Genomic DNA, 20102 nt, shown 5'->3' with positions numbered 1-20102 from the left:
TTTTGTTTCTTTGGTGTATTGCTTCCTCTAGGACCTCACCCTTCTCCCATAAGGTCTTAGAGAAAGCTACGTACAAGAAATAAAAAGAGTGAGTTTCTAACCTAAAATTGTACTACAGCCTCAAACCTCACTTTAATCCGCAATCCCTTCCAACAAGTTTTTATGAATATTTAAAGAGGTAGTAGAGGCAAAAGTCTCTGGTATGGTAAGCATCTCTGGTATAGACGCTTAGTGAATACTAGTAACCCTAGGCCGGGTGCGGCGGCTCACGCCTATAATCCCAGCACTTTGGGAGGTGTAGAAGGGTGGATCACGTGAGCTGAGGATTTGAGACCAGCCTGGGCATCATGGTGAAACCCTGTCTCTATAAAAAATAGAATAAAATAAGATAATTAGCTGGGCGTGGTAGCTCTAGCCTGCAGTCTCAGCTACTCAGAAGGCTGAGGTGGGAGGATCACCTGAGCCTGGGAGGTCAAGATCATGTCACTGCACTCCAGCCTGGGTGTTGGAGACCCTGTCTCAAAACAAAACCAAAACCAAACAAACCAAAAAACTAGTAACCCTGTTTAGAATCTAGCTTTGAATTCCAGAGCTCTGTTACTCAAAACACAGTTGATGCACCAGTGGCATCAGCATTGCCTGGAAGCTCACAAGAAAGAACTGTGGGTTAGACTCCAGAACTACGAATCTGCATTTTACCAAGATTCTCAGGTAATTACTTGGCATATGCCAGTCTGAGAAGCATTGTTCTAGAGTCTACGTGTCCCTCATCCTGTCCTTTCTGCTCCAGTATCCTATTTGCTTCCATACTTGTGCTGCCTATGGCTCCAACTCCTGCTAGGACGGAGAGGCATTTTGTTGTAAATGACATGCTTTCCAAGTTAACTCAGATGATTCTATTGATAAAGTTTAAAGAGAAGCTTGTAGTGGTGAAATTATCTTTTCCTAAAGAGAATTTGGACTAGCATATGTTGAAGAAACCAACAGTAAGTCAGAAAGCACAAGCAGACACAGAGGGGGAGCTCATCAGAGTGTGGTTTGCGACGAGTGTGGTTTGCGACAGGTGTGGAACCACAGCCTTGAGTGGAAACAGGGCCTGTCTTTTTAAGGAGCTAGCTAGTGACGGATACCTCTCCAGAGGATCCTTTGCTTCCAAGAGGAAAAAAGGCATAATTGAACTTATAGATCGTTCTCTTTATAGAAATATGTGAGTTCTGAAGGATAGAAGCTCTGTTAAAGTTTCTAGTGAGCAGGTCTAAATTTCGAGTGACTGAAGTGGTAGATTTTTGACTGGCATCTTCCTATTAATATTTATTAGACTTGGATATTATTGAATTCATGGTGGTTTATTTTTAAATTTCTGAATCTTTTATCTGTCTTTATGTGTTGCTTAACTATTTTCTTAAGATTCTATTTTCTTGTTTTATTCTCTTTTCGATTTTTTGCTTTGTTGGATGCTAAGGTGTCATGATGGGTTATTTGAAGAAACTTTTTCTATACATTAAACATTATAGATGATGACTACTAAGTAACATGTAAATCTCAAGTAAAATAAACATTCGGAAAGAGACTAGTGATTGCCAGAGGCTGGGGGAGGGGGCTGATTACAAAGTGTCATGAGAACATGAGAAAATTTGGGAAAGTACTAGAACCGTTCTATTTCTTATTATGGTAGTCATTACCTGAAGGTACACATTTGTGAAAACTCATAGAACTGTACATTAAAAGGAGGGAATTTTAAAGTGTATAAATTATAACGCAGTAAAAAATGGGGCAGAAGTTCCAAACTGAAAAACAAATTAAAATAGCTACACTGAATTCTACAGGAACTGGGGCCTTGGGCAGTGTGGTGGTGGGGAGTGGTATGTGTCCCTATTGTTGAGAAGCAAAATGCTATGTTGGTGATGAACATGGCCTCTAGAGCCAGAGGGCCTGAATTCACCCTGTAAGTTGCAGAAGCCTCTGTTGCCTCAATTCCCTAATCTGCCAATTTAAGAGCAGCATCTACCTCATGAGGCTATTGTTAGGATTCAGCAACAACAATGACAAAACAGAAGAATGGGCATTGAAAGTTTAAGGTTTTGCAACGGGAGAAATTCTCTGATGCTTCCCCCTCACCTCATGCTTGGTGAGGTCATGTTCACCTCTGTTGAAAAACAGCCTTCATCACAAACCCCCACACGTAACTGGGCCCAGCCTGCAGTATCAGGCAGCCACTGCTGAGTAAACATTCTAGAATAAACCTAGAGAGAATAAGTCACCTCTTGTGTCATTTTCCCTCCAGGTGATGCCTGAGGTCATTGCAACAGGCCTAACAAATAGTTGACATAATGTACTAAACTAATAGATTCTAGAAGGTAAACTAAATGGATAATTTTTCTTGAGTGCTAGGCACCTCTGGCTGAAGAGAGTGTGGAGCCAGCGTTATTATCGATGTGGTTGAATCAATAACACTTCTTCATTCATTTCTTTTTCATTTCACAAAAATGCCCATCTTAACCAGCAAGGAGGTAAGGAGATCTTATCAAAGGCGATTTTTCATGCTCACATGGATTATATTGAGGAGCACATTGCTCTTTCAAATATCCCCATTTCTGTTTCATGTTTTGTTCGTTTTTGTTTTTTCTCTTAAAAATGTATTCAATTTTCTCCCAGCAGTGTGAATTCATCTGGAAATCTATGACAATCAATTAAGTAAATGAGAAAATAGAATACTTGCAATTATGATAATCAAGCTATATGAAACCCACCCTTTTAGGTCTAATATGCACACATCTTTAAGCAATATATTAATTAAGATGTGGGTAATTGTGACAATTGGAATCAAGCTTTTATAATTTTTAACAATCACTCAGAGAAAACAAGGAAATATTTCAAAAATATATGCAGCTCTTGGTTTTTAATGTAATTCATTATCATGACTACATTGTCATTTTCCTGGCTGTGTGGGAAGACAATTCCAATGTTGATGTGATTTTTCATCCATAACTTGAAACATTTTCTGTGTAGCACCTTTTTCAGATGTTTTCCTGTTTCTCTAGGTCAGAGGTTGACAAACTTTTCCTATAACATGCAAGATAATAAATATTTTAAGCTTTGCAGGTCAAGAAGCAAACTTGAAAATATATGATAGTACTGGCCGGGCGTGGTGGCTCACGCTTGTAATCCTAGCACTTTGGAAGGCGGAGGAGGGTGGATCACTAGGTCAGGAGATAGAGATCATCCAGGCTAACACGGTGAAACCCCGTCTCTACTAAAAATACAAAAAATTAGCCGGGCGAGGTGGCGGGCACCTGTAGTCCCAGCTACTGGGGAGGCTGAGGCAGGAGAATGGTGTGAACCTGGGAGGCGGAGCTTACAGTGAGCCAAGATTGTGCCACTGCACTTCAGCCTGGGCGACACAGCGACATTCCGTCTCAAAAAAAAAAAAAAAAAAATACATATATATATATATATATATCTATATATGATAGTACATTACATAACAAAAGAAAAAATAAATTTCCTGATTTTGTATTGATGGAAGTCAAAATAAAATAATAACCAAGTACAATTTTGTTTATTGGTAATACACATCTACTAATGAGAGGAATGGCATTCTTCCTATTGGACTAACGTCCTGCTTAGTTGGAGTTCCATGTTAGCATCTGCTGTCAAGTCATTGCAGCTGTTCATGGGAACCACTCCTAGCTTGTGAACAGCAGGCCGATGGAGTTCACAGACTGTAGTTTGCCAGTCTCTGCTCTGGGTCAGTGTTCTCAGCTCCAGTGGGCACTGGAGTTACCTAGAGGGCTCGTTAAAATGGACTGGTGAGCCACACGCTGAAGTTTCTGGAGGGACTCAAGAATTTGCTTTTTTAGCAAGTTCCCTGTTGAGTCTAGTGCTCCTGGTCTGGAGACTATACTTTTATTTATTTGTTTATTTATTTTTGAGACAGAGTTTCGCTCTGTCACCCAAGCTGGAGTGCAGTGGCGCAATCTTGGCTCACTGCAACCCCTGCCTCCAGGTTCAAGCGATTTTCCTGCCTCAGCCTCCGAAGTAGCGGGGATTACACCATGCCTGGCTAATGTTTGTACATTTAGTAGAGACAGGGTTTCACCATGTTGGCCAGGCTGGTTTTGAACTCCTAGCCTCAGGTGACCCACCACATTGGCCTCCCAAAGTGGTGGGATTATAGGCGTGAGCCACCGTGTCTGACCTGGAGACTATAATTTTAGATCACTGCTTTTGATGTTGGTCCTTTGAAAAAGTTATGTGGAATACAAATCTGTATATTTTATGTTTTTATTATTTATTCACATAGTTCCACTCACCTGATAAACTTTACCTTTTTGAACTCCAAGGTATATGGAGAGTAAATCAAAAGTTTAATTTCCATTAAGAAGTGAATATCTGGAATACTGTGCAGCCATGAAAAGGAACGAGATCATGTCCTTTGCAGGGACATAAATGAAGTTGGCAGCCATTATCCTTAGCAAACTAACACAGGAACAGAAAACCAAACCCACATGTTCCTGCAAGTGGGAGCTGAATGATGACAACACATGGGCACATGGCGGGGAACGACATACTGCAGCCTGTCAGGACGGGTTCAGGGGAGGGTGCATCAGGAAGAATAGCTAATGGAGGCTGGGCTTAATACCTAGGTGATGGGATGATCTGTGTAGCAAACTACCATGGCACTCGACTTCCTGTGTAATAAACCTGCACATCCTGCACGTGTACCCCTGAACTTAAAATAAGTTGAAGAAAACAAAGAAAAAAGTGAATATCTGTTTAGCTAGATCAGGATTGATAATAAAAGGAACTTTTGTCTCTTAAATAGCTCTCAGTCTCTTGCTTACACAATCAGGCATCAGCAATCAACATCTACTTGGCTGCTGTGAAGGATGTCTGAATAAATCTTTTCTGATCCAATTAAACTTCTAAAGTAACATGCAGTATTCCAAAGAATACATGCAGATGAACCATGAGAATGACATTTTTGCCTTAGATTTAACATGTCATAATTTGCCAAACACATTATTAATAGAGTGCTCCCCTGAGTTGGAATTTGTTGGCATGTTTAACCCATAGTCTTTAATACAAAGGCTTAACTAGCCTTTTTAACTAAATAATTCCTTCAGGCCACCAAGGGGCAAGTGAATCCCTGTTTCCTAAATCCCAGAGTAGCCACCGGTCTACTTACTAGATGGAATAGTGTCTGTGTTAACTGTTAAGTTGCACTGGGCTCTTGGGGATGAACTGTGAATGGCATAAACTATTACCTACATTGAGATCGTGGAAAAGGTCAATGGTGAGCGGCAGGGCATCAGCTTTTAGTAATCACGTCTCACCAGAGATTCTTTCTAAAAAGAAGAAAAGTGAAACATTTGTTCTCCTTCTGTTTATTTGTCCCAATGGTTTAAAAAAATCAGCTTTATGGAACCATAATCTTCCTCATGACAGATGGGCCTGTACATAAGCATCGTGCTTTCAGTCAACAGTTTACATTTCAAGAGGAAGGTGAAGAAAATGTAATGATATCTTCAGCGTCTGTCATTTTTAGTTTTATAACATTGATACAAAAAATAGTATTCTGATTAGCAGCTTGATTGGCAACCCATGTAACCCTAAATAGTACTACAAACCTGGAGAGTGCACTTTTACAGACAATTACTTTTGGCGAAACGGTATGTACATTTTTGACAAATAAATACATAAATACAATCATTCATATATAATGTCATACCTAAATGTCAATTATCATCAACAAGCGTTGTTCTAGTAAATTACTTCTTTCATTCACAAGTTACTTTGTTGTTTATAAAAACTATTTTCACCTTTACAGAAGAAATGACATAATCAATTCTCCCACTAAACCCACATATTAGGAAAGGTAAAAAATGAATCCCAGATGCGTTAGGTAAATATTCCATTGTCTTTTGATAGAAGAGATTTGATTGAAAAACTTCTTCCTTGGCTCCTCTGTAAATAGTTTATTTCCCCCGTATCGTGTCATGCAAAGGGGTTTTATTCTTCTGAATTGAATCCAAATTAAAAGTGATCTTCGTTTTGTTGATTCTGGTTATTTAAAAATACAATATTATATATTGAAATTGACACTTGTTCCAATATAAGAAGACACAAAGCCACCTAAACTAGCCACAAAAGAGAAACTTTTTTCCAAAAAATAAATTAAAAAAGGAACTTTAAGAACATAGACACTGATACTATTATTATCCAGTGCATAATGGGAAAAAAAGAGTTTTTGTAAAAATTGTCTAAAAGACTCTTGGTACAATACTGTCTAAAACATTGTATATTTTATGTCAGGGAGATGGTAAGAATGGCTCAACACTCATTGAAACAGTATTTTGGCCAGTGTCATGTCATAAAATTAACAAAAGTAGAAAGTTAGAGCTTTTTCTTGATCACTTAACCATTTTTTGAACATTCAAAAAATGAAGGGCAAACATGCTTAAGGCTATTGAAACACTGGACAAATGGCCTTGCTTCACCAAAAGCTCCATGCAGAAGAAAATGTTATACAGCAAGCAGATTCTAGCTATACATACAGTTGGGGAGAAGAAAAAAATGCTTTTAAAATATATACATGTGGTCTTTCATGAATATTTACATGTTTGTCACATGGGCATTACCTAGCATAAAAAAGTAAGGAAACAGTTCTTTAAGACATATGATTCTCTGATTTTTGCTCCTTTTAAAGATCAGGGCTGTATTCATAACGTATGCACACACATATAAAATGATTCATAGGTGTACATATATGATGTTTATAATGTGTAATTTCTTGACACCAGAGGTGGTTTGAGCATGGGGTAGATGCAAGGCAATAGTATGAGACAGAGGCTTGATTCAGCTGCACGACTCGAAGGTGAACCAAGTATGAAGTGAGACTTTCCCAGTGACTGGAACTCACAGCAGTTGAGGCTGCAGGGTTGGAGGGTGGTTCACCTTGTGCTGATCTGTCTCTTCCCAGGTTACCTAATTGCTATTGTCTAATCAAAACCAGCAGTCCTGCTGACCAGAAGATGACGATGTGTTAAGGGATGGGAAGTCTTGTCTCACATTGGGTCCTTTAGGGCGGGGGATGAGAGATCGTGTTTTGCAGAAACACGCCATGACTTCCACTTGTTCATTGTGTCTATCTGTTTGCTATCAGCTCCTATGGGGGGCTCCAGGGGTCAGGTTAAAAAATAAGCAAATAAATAAAAAAGGTACACTCTTTCAGCTGCGGGGCTTTCTTTGAATGAGAACAAAGAGGTGTTTTCTAATAAATGGTAGAAGATGTGCAATGTGTAGGTTTGCTGACTGCCTATTCTGCTTCTTCTGAAAGAGGTGAACTAGCTTTACCTGCGCTCAAATTTCTTAGAATTCAGATTCAGTGGTTCCTGAGATCTAAGTTGTCGTGATGCATTTTGCATTTTGCAAAGCATATGCTTCATTTACTGTAATACACCCCCAACCAGAGGTTCCTTCCCAAAGAAAGGCAGCTGCCTCTACTTTCAGCACCTTGGGATATCAAGGCAACACACCGACCTAGTCCCTTATTCACTGAAACCAGAAGAAATCGCAGAGAAATGGAAGCTTTCCCAAACACCTAAATTATAGCCAAGGAAAAGTCAAAGCCTTGGCAGAATTAGGCGCACTGATAGTTCACAGCTGATCTTTATTTCAGCAGATTTTATATTAAGATGATGTTAATGTTACTGATGACCATCATTGTAACTATGCAATTATTTTAGCTTTTAGCATAATGCATGATACACTGCATTACGTAGCACCTTTTAAGCTAAGGATCGCAAAATACTTAGCAAATGCAATTTGCTCTCACAGCATCTGTGAGGTAGGTGTTTTTTACAGCCATTTTTTATAAATGAACACATTGAAGCACAAGATTATGATGCCTACTCATATGGCCCAATAAGTATGGTGGCATCAACGGGACCCGAACCCGGCCTTCCCCATCCTTCCTCAATCACAGAGCCCCCAGAATACCTCATAACAGCATTGCTGCTGAACATGCGCTGGTGTTTTCAGATGTTAGCAAGTAGGGCCACGTCTTTCAATAATATTGACACCCTTAAAGATTTTCTCACGTGCTTTGCAAATGTGTTGGGGGGCATCTTATACTATTGCTAAGCTTATGTTATATTATAATGCATACTTAAATTTCTATTTTCTCAATGTGATTTATTGTTCTCCAGCCTCCAACCAACTTATTTTCTACATAGAGACATATGCCTGCCAGATCCAGAGACTGTGAAATGCACTTAGCAACACTGTCTGGAAGGAAGCAGGTGAGATGACATTTGGCAAAGTTTCCTTGGAGGCACCACTTAATGTTTGTTCTGAAACAGCAAAACAAAAAGGAAAGAAAAAAAAAAAGAAAAAAAATCTTTTGTTTACTTTGTTAAGTAGCATTTTATACACATTCCACCTGCTGACCAGATTTAATCCTTGGAGGAACAAGCAGAGTTGTCTTCCAAACACTTAGAATGTTTGATTCTCAAATTTAAACTCCCATCTATTTAACTGCAGCCTCTCTGCAGGTACCAAGTTCATTTCTTGGTGGAACTGCAAATACTGTATACATTACATGGCAAAATATGTAAAAATATAATGTAACAATACATACGATATTAATAATCACATCCAGTGTGTCTTCCTGACTGTGCATCCTTTCTGAATTGCTTTTGAAAATGGTTTCTGTTTATGTATTAACTTTTGCAGAGATGATATGATACATTACTGTGAGTTTCAGTTTCCCAGAACCAAATTTTTATCTCAGATGCACAGTATGTCAATCCTAGGAGTTGTTTGGAAGTCACTTTTTGAGATAAATAGCAATGCTCTGGGACTGAGAATGAAATCTGGCCCTTCTAACTCATTTATTGTTTCTATGACCAGAGTCTAACTTTATAAATTGGTAATCCAAGAAAGGAACTTATAGCAGGAAGCAAAAACTTTATAAAACCCCTTCACCAGTTCATTTCCCCCAACACCTGGAAAATACCAACACCTTAGGTCCCATTTCTTAAAAAAAGAAAAGAAACGTATTTACATTGGTAAAAATTCTAACATCTGAGATGTTTCTTGCTTGACATATCATTCCAGATTCTGTGCATTTCTTCTGGAGAGATCTGATGCACGGTGATAACTCGGCGATACCTACACAAACTGTAGGCCATTTTCCAGTGATTGAAGCCACTGTTCTGGAAAGGATGTATACCCAGCTTTCGAAGACACAGTCCCACATATACATCTTCAAGGTGAAGCAGCCTTGTGTGGAGTGAGGTCTTGTAAATGAGTTCAGCCACATCGGCTGAAAAGATGTAGCCAGTCCCCGAACAGAACGGTGGGTAGTTACTGTCTGGGTACAAATCCCTGGGCATATACCACTTACTGCGGACGTCCCGAATCGGTCCTCCATTAATGACATAGCCAGTAAAATACCTTCTTCGTGGCTTGGTGGAGGGTTTCAGTAATTTATAAATAAGATTGTCCATGTTTACAAAAATGTCACTGTCTGTTTTCATGACATACTTGGCTTTTGAACAAAAAGTGGCCACCCATCTCATCCCCATTAATGTTTTGAGGGTAAGATTATGGTAGGAGTCAATGAAGTCCTCCACGATGATATCGTGGAAGATTTGGCTCTCTTGCTCCACCATCTGATTGAGAACAGGATCAGCATTCTTGCCCAGGAGGAAGAGAGTGGCTATCTTGATCCCCTTAAAGTTGTTCTCATCCCCCCACGTCTCTCTGATTGCCTGACGGGCATCAAATTCCTTGTGGGTGGTGCTGATGAGGATAACAAGAAAAGGAATGTTTTTCTCACATTTATTGGGCTCGTTGATAAGAAATTCAAAAGAATGTGGATTGATAGGTCGAGTTCTTATGTTGCCAAAGGTGAAGTTTTTCCTGGCAACTGTTAGGTGGCTGAATGGTTTGGAGCCAGTGTAAGAAGAAGTAGGACGAGTTATACTCAAGTACCAGAGAGCGCTGGCCCAGCACACAACTGTCAAAACATACAAACAGGAGACCTTTGAAGCCATTGTCTTGAGAACACGTCTATTTCAAATATTGAAGAATATGCTTCCTTGGCACTAGTTTCTTTTCATCTTCCAAAGGTAGCATATTACTAATAAATCTTAAAGTTTGATAGAGAAGCATGAAGTGGAGACTGTCCATGGGCCTCAGTGGCTGTCTGTCACCTCTGCGCTCACTCTACTTTCTTCCAAATCTGATGGAGGGTTCCATGCCTCATAAATACTCTTCTTAACTCTGCAAAATCAATAAAGTACAGTTGTCATTTAGATTTATGTCCTCATTCTACATCCTTAAACAAACATAACAAGGGTATAAGAATTGCCCACAAGGATTAAAATATACATGATCATTCATTTCCACCAGTACCAAAAACTTCCTGTCATAACCATCTCCCCTTTTCCTCTCTTCTTGATAGAAGTTGTGCGTGTATATTCATACCCAATTAAGAGATACATAGATTATAAATTCTAGATGAAGACGAAGTGGAATATTAGTCATTTTTAAAAAAGAATTCCCCCTCTTCACACGAGGCATTTTTTTTTTTTTTTTTTTTACAGTGAAATACTTTCTGGCACTAAAGTCTTCTTTCAAGATAGGAAATCTCACCCATGGCCTCATATCTCTTTTCCAGTTTCTAAGTCTGAGCTTTTATTTGCTTGATTCTGGTGAAGGAATTGATTCTCAACATTTCCTTGCCTTCTCTAACTCTCTATTTGAATATGTGTTTATCACACTGGAAAATCTCTGCTAATGCTGTGTCTCTCTTGACTCAGACTTAGAAATAATTCCCAACTGTTCCTCCTTTTCTCCTTACTTTGACTCTCACAACGCTTAGCTCCTAATTCTAGTTTTCTATGAAACTTCATGCAGAGGATATGCTGACCTCTCAAGCATGGAACCCATCACCCAAGTGACCTTTCAGACAGCTGGCAGCATTTATTTTGGAGTTGATCTAAATGGTGTCACTTTTTATGGTTTTCAACAATTCACCCATGTGTTCCCTTGATGAAATTATACTGGCCGTTTTAATTTTTTTTTTTTACCTAGTTACATTTGCCTATAAATCCAACATGAGTATAAGGAGAGGGACAATTGAGTTTGGGGGCCACAGATCCAATGAAGATGTGACAGAGACTTCAGCTGGTGTTCAAATTTAGTTTTCCTTTGGAACTCTCATTCTTTCTAGAACTTCTACTGCTTTCTAGAACTTTTAAAACTTCGTGCCAGTTCCTGTGTGCCTGGTTATGAAGTCCATTCATGTAAAAAATTGTTTCTTCCTTTCTCGTTAGAGCAGAATGTGGGAGTCCTGGAAGGCAGAGATAGTAGAGAATAGATATCAATTTTAACAAAGTGTGCTTCAAAGAAAACTATGTGCTTACATGTACAGACTGTGTTGAAATAATTTAATTGGGAATATAGATTGAAAATCATGCTTCTAAGCACAATAGGCATAATGAAATAAAAATACATGATGTGAACAGCAGAGACAATATATATATCTTCTTGTCTAAGCCAAGAGCTGACTGTGAATATATGATCCATATGAGACCAGCAATAACTCAGTGTGGTTACCATTCTAACTAAATGAATATTAGAATGGCTTCAAGCAGCTTGACTCTAGGCATAGTTAGGTCTTCATCCAAACCATAATAAGTACTTTCTAAATATAGGCTCCTGTATCCTGTCCTCCTGGGGGAAATTTCTGTTCTAAGGTGCACCAAAGCTGATAAAAAAAGGATGTGATGTGCAGCAAGTTTTGAAACTTTAAACAGTAAGCAAAAGGAAGTGAGAGAAACTAGGAATAGAAAAAAAGAGCTTCTTAACTTGGAATATACAGACATGGATTCAATTTCAATTACAAAAGGTTATAAGTAAGTCCCAAGATGGTACTAGAAAGCAAACTTTCTCTACCATTGTCTTAGGCTATGTATCTGATTCTTAGTCTACTTTTGCCATTATATTGCTCTGTCCTCTTGCGTACTTTTCTACTCCATTGTGAGTCACCTATTAGTAAGATGATAATGGCCTCCCCAAAAGCCTCTCCTGGAAGAGGCTCCTGTCAGGTAATATTTGGGAGCCAGTAATCAGGCTATTAATGGAGGATTTTTCCACTTTACATTTTGATCTTCTTTTTATTGTTCCTTTCTCATCTCTATAGAGTTCATTTCACAAGTTATTATCCTCTATCTCTATGGTTAAGCCTTCATTCAACTCTTGAATTTATTCATTCATTTGTTAATCCAGGCATCCATCAATCAACCAATTAATCAAAGTTTATTGAGTGCCGGTTGTATGTGAAGTCTTGGAAAAATAGAAACAGAACCCATACTCCTCCCTTAAGAAACTGCTAGACTAGGAGGAAAGGTTTCAAGTAAATGGATAAAATGGTGGAATAAAAATTTACATTAGGAGGCTACTGGAATACACAGGGGAAGAATGCTGGGCAGAGTGTGGGAGAACAAGGTTAAGTCCTGCAGACTGTCCACAGCACCACTCCAGAGGGTGCCATTCACACAGGCTGTAATGTGAATCTCACTCCTCCACCCATGCCAGGGTCAAACAGTGAGGAAGTCCTGGGGAAGATGCTATGGCAAGTTCACTAAAGGGAAACTAAGCTGAATCTTTAAGGATGGCTAGAAATTATCTGGCTGGGGGTCAGGCGTTCTGGGCAGAGGAAACAGCATATGCAAGGGCATAAAATGAGAGAGAGCATGGTGTGTACCAGGACTAGTTGAGTAAAAGAAGAGGATAGGATGATGGGGAGAAGGATGGGGGAGGGCAGGTGGAGAGATTAGCAGGGGTCGGATAGTGAGTGGTGCTCAGACACCATCCTGAGCTGAGTAGCTAGTTACCCATCTGTGAAATCTAAAGGGTATGAGGGAGGATCTTATCTTCCCCAAATCCTGTTCCATGTATTTATTTATTTATTTATTTATTTATTTATTTATTTATTTATTTTGAGACGGAGTCTCACTCTGTTGCCCAGGTTGGAGTGCAGTGGCACAATCTCGGCTCACTGCAAACTCCGCCTCCTGGGTTCACACCATTCTCCTGCCTCAGCCTCCTGAGCAGCTGGGACTACAGGCACCTGCCACCACGCCCGGCTAATTTTTTGTATTTTTTAGTAGAGACAAGTTTCACTGCATTACCCAGGATGGTCTCGATCTCCTGACCTTGTGATCTGCCTGCCTCGGCCTCCAGAGTGCTGGAATTACAGGCGTGAGCCACCGCGCCCGGCCCCCTTTATTTCAATAGCAGTTCACTCATTCAAATTAAGGATTTCTCCTCTTGCATAGTTCTATTTCTTAGAAGAGTAAGCGAGAATTTGTTTTTGTTTTGTTTTGTTTTTTGAGATGGAGTCTCACTCTGTCACCCAGGCTGGAGTGCAACAGCGCAACCTCGGCTCACTGAAACCTCCTGGGTTCAAGTGATTCTCCTGCCTCAGCTTCCCGAGTAGCTGGGATTATAGGCGTGCACCGCCACGCCTGACTAATTTTTGTATTTTTAGTAGAGATGGGGTTTCACCATGTTGGCCAGGCTGGTCTCCAACTCCTGACCTCAGGTGATCTTCCTACCTTGGCCTCCCAAAGTGCTGGGATTACAGGCGTGAGTCACCTTGCTCAGCTGAGAGTTTGTTTTATCTGATACTTTTCTGTGTGATTTTCTGGGGGAAGGGACTGCATAAACATAGGTAGCTGGGCGGTTTAGAAGGAGCTAAAAAAAGGAGAAATATAATAGAAATAGAGGAGAACATGAAAAAAGTTTATAAACACTTTTTTTTTTTTTTTAACAGAAGAATGAGCATTCCTTTCTGGACAGGTAATAAATACAATACTTCTTACCATTATTACTGCAGCTCTCATTTTAAAAGGCCTGTAGGAAGCACTGTGCTGTGTGCTGCATTCCATGCCATTCTATTGTTTATATTTTAGAGTTTCATTCCTCACAGTGTTAAAAGAGAGGTACAATTTTCTCCATTTGACGGATGAGAGAATGGAAACTCAGAAACATTCAGCAGGTTGCTCAAGATCACACAGCTAGCGAGTGACTACATAAACAGTCACTTCCAAGCTTCCTAAGGCCTGTTGAGACATAGGCAATATCTTGGATGGGAAAGCCCAGGGTGTCAGGGAGCACCTCAAGCTGCTATTCGCCCAGTGATATATGCATTTATTTTTTATTAACTTGTTAATACAGGGTCTCACTCTGTCACCCAGGCTGGAGTGCAGTAGCACGATCACAGCTCATTGCAGTCTTGACCTCCTGGGCTCAAGCAATTTTCCTGCCTCAGCCACCTGAGTAGCTGAGATTACAGGCACATGCCACCATGCCTGGCTAATTTTTTAAAAATTCCTATTTTTAGTAGAGACAAGGTCTCACTGTGTTGGCCAGGCTGGTCTCAACCTTGGCTGGGGTCAAGTGATCCTCTGGCCTTGGCCATCCAAAGTGCTGGGATTACAGGTGTGAGCCACCACTCCTGGCTTCATGCATTTATATCCTAGATGTGTTTCCATTTCTTGGAATTTTTCTAGTTCATTCTAGTTTCCTACACACTGTGCTATACCAATTCTATAGGGATTCTTGATAATCAAAAAGTGCAAAAAGGGATGGTTTGCAAAGAGCACATTAAAGTTTGAAGATGCCGAGGGCAGGGTGGGGAAGCTGAAACTGTTAAAGAGGTTTAGAAACACGTTGCAGGTTCTTTTCTATGAAGACCTGAAACACACACACACACACACACACACACACACACACACACACACACACACGCATGCACGCACACAGAATCACTATTTCTACTGACCTTTTTTCCTGTTGTCTTCAGATGTGAGAACAAAAGTAGGCAAGTTAGAATCTAGTAAATCCTCTGTTAAAAAAAAATTAGAGAATTTGAAGTGTGAAAAGAAACTCTCTTAAAACCCGAAGAGTGGCTAAGGACAATAAGAACTCATAGCAAGAGGTGCTAAAAAAGTAGCCTTTTTGCTTATAACCAAACCGATTTCTCAGGTGGCAAAACAGTACAAAAAATATGCCCATGGGCCGGAAATAGTAACGTAACTAAAGACAAGAAAGAGTAGCATCATGCATGGAACTCTAAAGATTCATTTAATGTATATTGGCTAAAGTAGTTGGTAATGGGTCAGTATGTCTGTGGTTACTCCTTGAGTAATTCTGACTTGTGGTGTGGATTTTCTGTGTCTCAGTAGCCTTAAACACAAAGAGAGGGCAAAAATAAATCTGTATCCTCTCCAAATACATCTTAGGTATTAACAACCATTGCCAAATCATTTGAGCTTCTGGGGAAAGGGTTCTATCCAGGCAGATGGTATTATGATACAAAGAGCGGGATCTATTGTGAGTGAGGGGATTATGTCAGTTCATCAGTTTATGGTTTTAGATCCTGAGGACATATATTGATCAATTCTTCTAAATAAATATTATTGCTGTTAGTGTTTTGGTTTGTTCATCCAGCTTAGTGAGTATACTGTACCGGATTTTCTGCTTGAGAAATCTGTCTCCTTCCTGAAAAACTCAAAGCCAAAAAGCCCACTGAAAAGAAAAAAAAAAAAAAGAGAGAGAGAGAGAGCGAGAGAGAGAGAGAGAGAGAGAGAATACCACAAAAGCAGAAACCTCTGGAAAGTTCTTTCAGTTTTACAAGATTAAAAAAAGAAATCCTTTTTAACAGACCAGTTAGTGTATCAGTAAAACAGAAAGTTGCATGTGTAACACTTGTCATTTTCCTCGCAACATCATCACAACCACAGACACTGATGACACGTTAACTTGTCATCCATTAAATACAAATCCCTGTAAATAGACACATTCAACTGGAACACTTGAAAGACTTTTTCCCCAGGGGCCTTACTGTATTTCAGATTACCTCATTCACAGAACTCTCCAGTAACTATCCACCTTCATCTTTCAGGAAGTTAGTGGGGCAGAATTTTCAATTTAAGAAGCACATATTTCTCCTAGAAACCGCATGGTAGAATGTCTGTTATTCTGAATAATTTATTTCAAGAAACCCACAGAATTGCTGAAATTCTTTTGTACAGCCAGAGGTAAGGCCTAGGAGTGGGTGGATAATGCGTCTCTGGTGAACTGTGCATTGTTTGGGGTGCCAGCTTCATGTCCATCTTCATGGTTCAGGCAGTGTGATGGTTAATTTCATGTGTTAACTTGACTGGGTTAAGGGGTGCCCAGATAGCTGCTGAAACATTACTTCTGGGTGTGTCTGTGAGGGTGTTTCTGGCAAAGATTAGCATTTGAATCTGTAGGCTGAGTAAGGAAGACTGCCCTCACCAATGTAAGTGAGCATCACGTAATTCATTGAAGGCCTAAATAGGACAAAAACATAGAGGAAGGACTAATTTGCTCTCTCTGCTTGAGCTGTGACACTCATCTCCTCCTGAGTTCAGACATCAGTGCTTCTGGTTCTTGAGTCTTTGGGCTCAGACTGCGATTTACAACATTGGCTCCCCTGGTTCTCAAGTTTTTGGGTTTGGACTGAAACTATTCCACTGGTTTCTTCTTGGGCCTTCGGCCTGCAGACAGTAGATCATGGGACTTCTCTGCCCTTATAATCTCATGAGACAGTCCCTCATATAAATCTCTTTCTCTATATCTAAATATATCCTATTGGTTCTGTTCTCTGGAGAATCCTAACCATAGGCAAGTACAAAGCAACATTGATTTCCTATGTCTTGATTGCCAGTTACACTGAATTGGCCTGGCAATCATTTGAGCTTCCCTTCACCATGGGCAAGGTTGCAGGACCCACACCAAGCAGCTTGCTTCCATTCTCTGGTGTCTCAAGTAATGTCTCTAATTTCTTATTTCCTTTGCCTTGCCAAATCTACTTCATTTGTTCATGAAGGACGCACTGAACACTACTAGGTGCCAGGCAGTGAGCTGGTAAGACATCTGAAAAACGCTGAAAACAAATCTACAAATGAAGTAGACTTGGAAATGGAAAGCGAATGCAAATGTCTCCTCTCTCTTACTTTCTAGGAGAGAGAGGCAGAAGATAAACAAATGCAAAAACAGTTTCAGGTAGTGGTAAGTAGGGTAATCGGATAGGGACTAAACAAAGGTGGGATGGGGGAGAAGGGCTACCTTAAATTAGTCACTCTCTAAGGAGGTGACATCTGAGCTGAGAACAGAATGACTTGCTATCTCTGGTTCAGTCTTTGAATCTTTTACTAAGTTTTTGTCTCCTTTGCTTGGCTTTTTTTGATTCATGCTGTATTAGGAGCATCGTTTTGGATTTTGACCTCTGCCCCTCCCTGTTTTTTTGGCGCTTGTTAAATCTTTGTGTTTCCCAGCTGTGGCCATTCTGCCCACTCCTGCAAACTCCTCCAGCCTCCAGAGCCGCAGGTTATCTACTGTATTAGTTTGCTAGAGCTACAGTAACAAAGCACAGATGCTCCTCTATTTATGATTGGGTTACGTCCCAATAAAAACATTGTAGATTGAAAATATCCTAAGTTGAAAATTCATTTAATACACTTAACCTACCAAACATCATAGCTTAGCCGAGCCTAACTTAAACGTGCTGCCTGGTTGGACAAAATTATCTAACACAAAGACTACTTTATAATAAAGTGTTGAATAACTCACATAATTTATTGAATGCTGTACATTACTTGAAATCATGATGGTTTGGCATCATGGTAATGTCAAAAAATCCGAAGTCAGCTCATCAAAGTGGAGAACTGTCTGTACTTTGCTCCACAAGACTTCACTCCTTTACATTTTAATTTTCCTGATTTGAGTAAGTAATTTCTTGGGTTTCGGTAAACCAACTTTCAAAGGGTGAAAAATTTGTAATTAGCATTCAAAGAAGAATGAAGCACGAGTGTGAAAAGGGATGCAAAATTTGTTTTATTTTTAGGTTAAAAAAAAAAGAAAAGTCAGTTGAGATTCTTAGGAAAACTAAGACCATGTGAAGCATATATCATAGTTTAAAGCAGTTCCTTGCTCCTGCCACCTTCTTTTCTCTGATCCCTTTAAAAACTCAATGAGTTTCTCATTAGTTGAGAAACTCAAGCTGGGATTGAGGCACATTTCCAAACCAGCAGTTCCTGATGTACTGGCTTGGTTTTGGAGGATACAAACAATTCTCCTGTCTCACTGCAAAGTACTACTACATCTTATACTATCTCAAACTACTACTCAGAATAACTTCTGTTAAAATTGACTCTGAATAACTTCTGTTAAATATTTACAGATCACATATGGCACACACAAGTGGCTTTAACCTAAGAGATTTACATAGCAACTTTAAAAACATGGTGAAGGAAGATAAAGCAGTTGAAAAAAGTAAACCCAACATTAACCAGCTAAAAGGGAGGCAAGACAGGAAAAGAAAGAGTGCATGCGAGAGAGACAGAGAGAAAGGGTTAACTATTTGTGCTACGGAATGACCTTGAAATGAGTGAGGAGCTGGCTGTATAGTACATCATGATATTGAAAAGGGGAAAAGAGATCCTTTCTGGAAAATGTTTTGATCTCAAATGACTTTCCTTGGAGGTGGCATATGAGTGAAATCAAAGTATCTCCATTCTGTGGGGAACAACAGAAACTCAGATTGCAACAGAACTAATTGATAAACAAGCCCCAAGGGCCGGAGATTCTAGTTGGCTGCATTAATTTGGCATATGGTTATTTTGATACCCAACTCCTCCTCTTTTTCTCACTCTTATAATTATGCTGTAAATAAGCACAGGAGAGGAAGACATAAAACACTATTAGCACTAGATAATGGTCCTTGAAGGAAGAATTTCATAAACCATTATGCTATCCAGTTTGCTAACTTATTATCTCTCCACATCACAGAGGGCCGACTCTCTCTCCTAGCCTTTCTTTTAAGTCAGCCTCCTTGGCTATTTAAGGAAATCTACCCATAGAAGTTGAAATCCCTGAACGCTCATAGGAATAAGTGTTCTGACTCCTCTGCCTCAGATAGACAAAGAGCTAATTTGTTCCTTTTAAAAATTTAATTATGAATCTTTTCCAAGAGACCCCATAATTGAACTTATCCAACTTACTCATTTGCAATGAGGCGGTGGTGTAAAGCAAAAGGTAATATTCATCATGACTTGGCAGTTGAAATCATTTCCCTCCCAAATCTGGAAGAAATGATTTGAACTTTTCTCTTTTTTAGTTCAATATACCTTGACATTTATTGAAAAGGTCTTTATAAATTCCTGCCTTGGGAAGAATGGGGCCAACCTGAAAGAGGAGTGGTTGGGATTAGGATGTCTTTGTGTGTGTGGGCCTAGGGCCCTTGTTATTCTGAAAGCCACACTTTATTTCACTGAGGAGAAAGTACACTTCAAATTAGAAGAGAAGATTATAGCTTTCTTCAAATCAATGTGTTGCCCTAGTTCTAGAATTCAGAGAATTTTTTAACATCACTACAATCCTCTCAGGGAAAAATGAAAATGAGGGTATTTCATTATTTTAAATAAATGCTTGACTTCCTTTACAGTGATGGATATTGCGTCTTGACTGCCTTATATAAGACACATTTTTAAAGCTAGGCAGAGCAATCACTTATTTAATCATTAGAGCCTAGAAGCCTGGCAATGTGACTGGGCTTCGGGTGGGGCTTCTCCACTGGGAAAGGAAATGCCAGTATTTTTTATTAGAAATGTGGAAGAGGATGAGAGGAAAGACATCCTACTAATATAAACAGCAGCTGGGAGAATTTAAAAATGATGAACTATGTGATAACAAAAAGAGTATTCATTTGGCCCATTATTTTGGGGGAGGCTGATATTAATGGATATTCTTAGAAACCAGAAAGCTGCTAGTGTATTCACTATCTAACATTTACAAAGTCTAGGGAGGTATTTCTCAGCTCACCACAGACAGGTGGTATTATTTTAGAACATATTTCAAAGAATAGTATTAGTGCTATGCAGTGACTGATAACGCATGGAACAGACTTGGCGATTTTTCTTTTCTTTTGTTTTGTAACTCAATTGTTCCTTTATGTAATATCGATTTATTGGAATCCAAAATAGCCAAAAAAAATTTTA

The 20102-nt window shown here is 39.5% G+C and overlaps 1 protein-coding gene and 1 long non-coding RNA gene across 3 annotated transcripts in view; one reads left to right on the top strand and one right to left on the bottom strand.

Moving 5' to 3' along the window:
• Positions 1 to 5371: 5371 nt before the first annotated feature.
• B3GALT1 (beta-1,3-galactosyltransferase 1) overlaps positions 5372 to 20102 on the bottom strand; it is a 456001-nt gene continuing 441270 nt past the window's right edge. Inside the window, exons 4-5 of one of the 2 annotated variants that reach the window (XM_015432322.4) lie at positions 14861 to 14923; positions 5372 to 10290 (exon numbers count right to left, since the gene is read on the bottom strand). In XM_015432322.4, the coding sequence (XP_015287808.1) occupies positions 9081 to 10061 (981 nt within the window). In that variant the 5' untranslated portion in view covers positions 10062 to 10290; positions 14861 to 14923 and the 3' untranslated portion in view covers positions 5372 to 9080. The remainder of the gene's footprint in view (positions 10291 to 14860; positions 14924 to 20102) is intronic. The other variant, XM_005573379.5, reaches the window with a different exon arrangement.
• LOC135966542 (uncharacterized) overlaps positions 8209 to 20102 on the top strand; it is a 78678-nt gene continuing 66784 nt past the window's right edge. The window contains exons 1-2 of the long non-coding RNA XR_010579902.1: positions 8209 to 8303; positions 9121 to 9275. This is a non-coding gene — a long non-coding RNA (uncharacterized lncRNA). The remainder of the gene's footprint in view (positions 8304 to 9120; positions 9276 to 20102) is intronic.

The sequence above is a fragment of the Macaca fascicularis genome, chromosome 12, assembly GCF_037993035.2.
Source record: "Macaca fascicularis isolate 582-1 chromosome 12, T2T-MFA8v1.1".
NCBI classification, from domain to species: Eukaryota; Metazoa; Chordata; class Mammalia; order Primates; family Cercopithecidae; genus Macaca; species Macaca fascicularis.
Note: the sequence above shows the minus strand (reverse complement) of the source record. Positions and strands in the feature narration are given on the sequence as shown.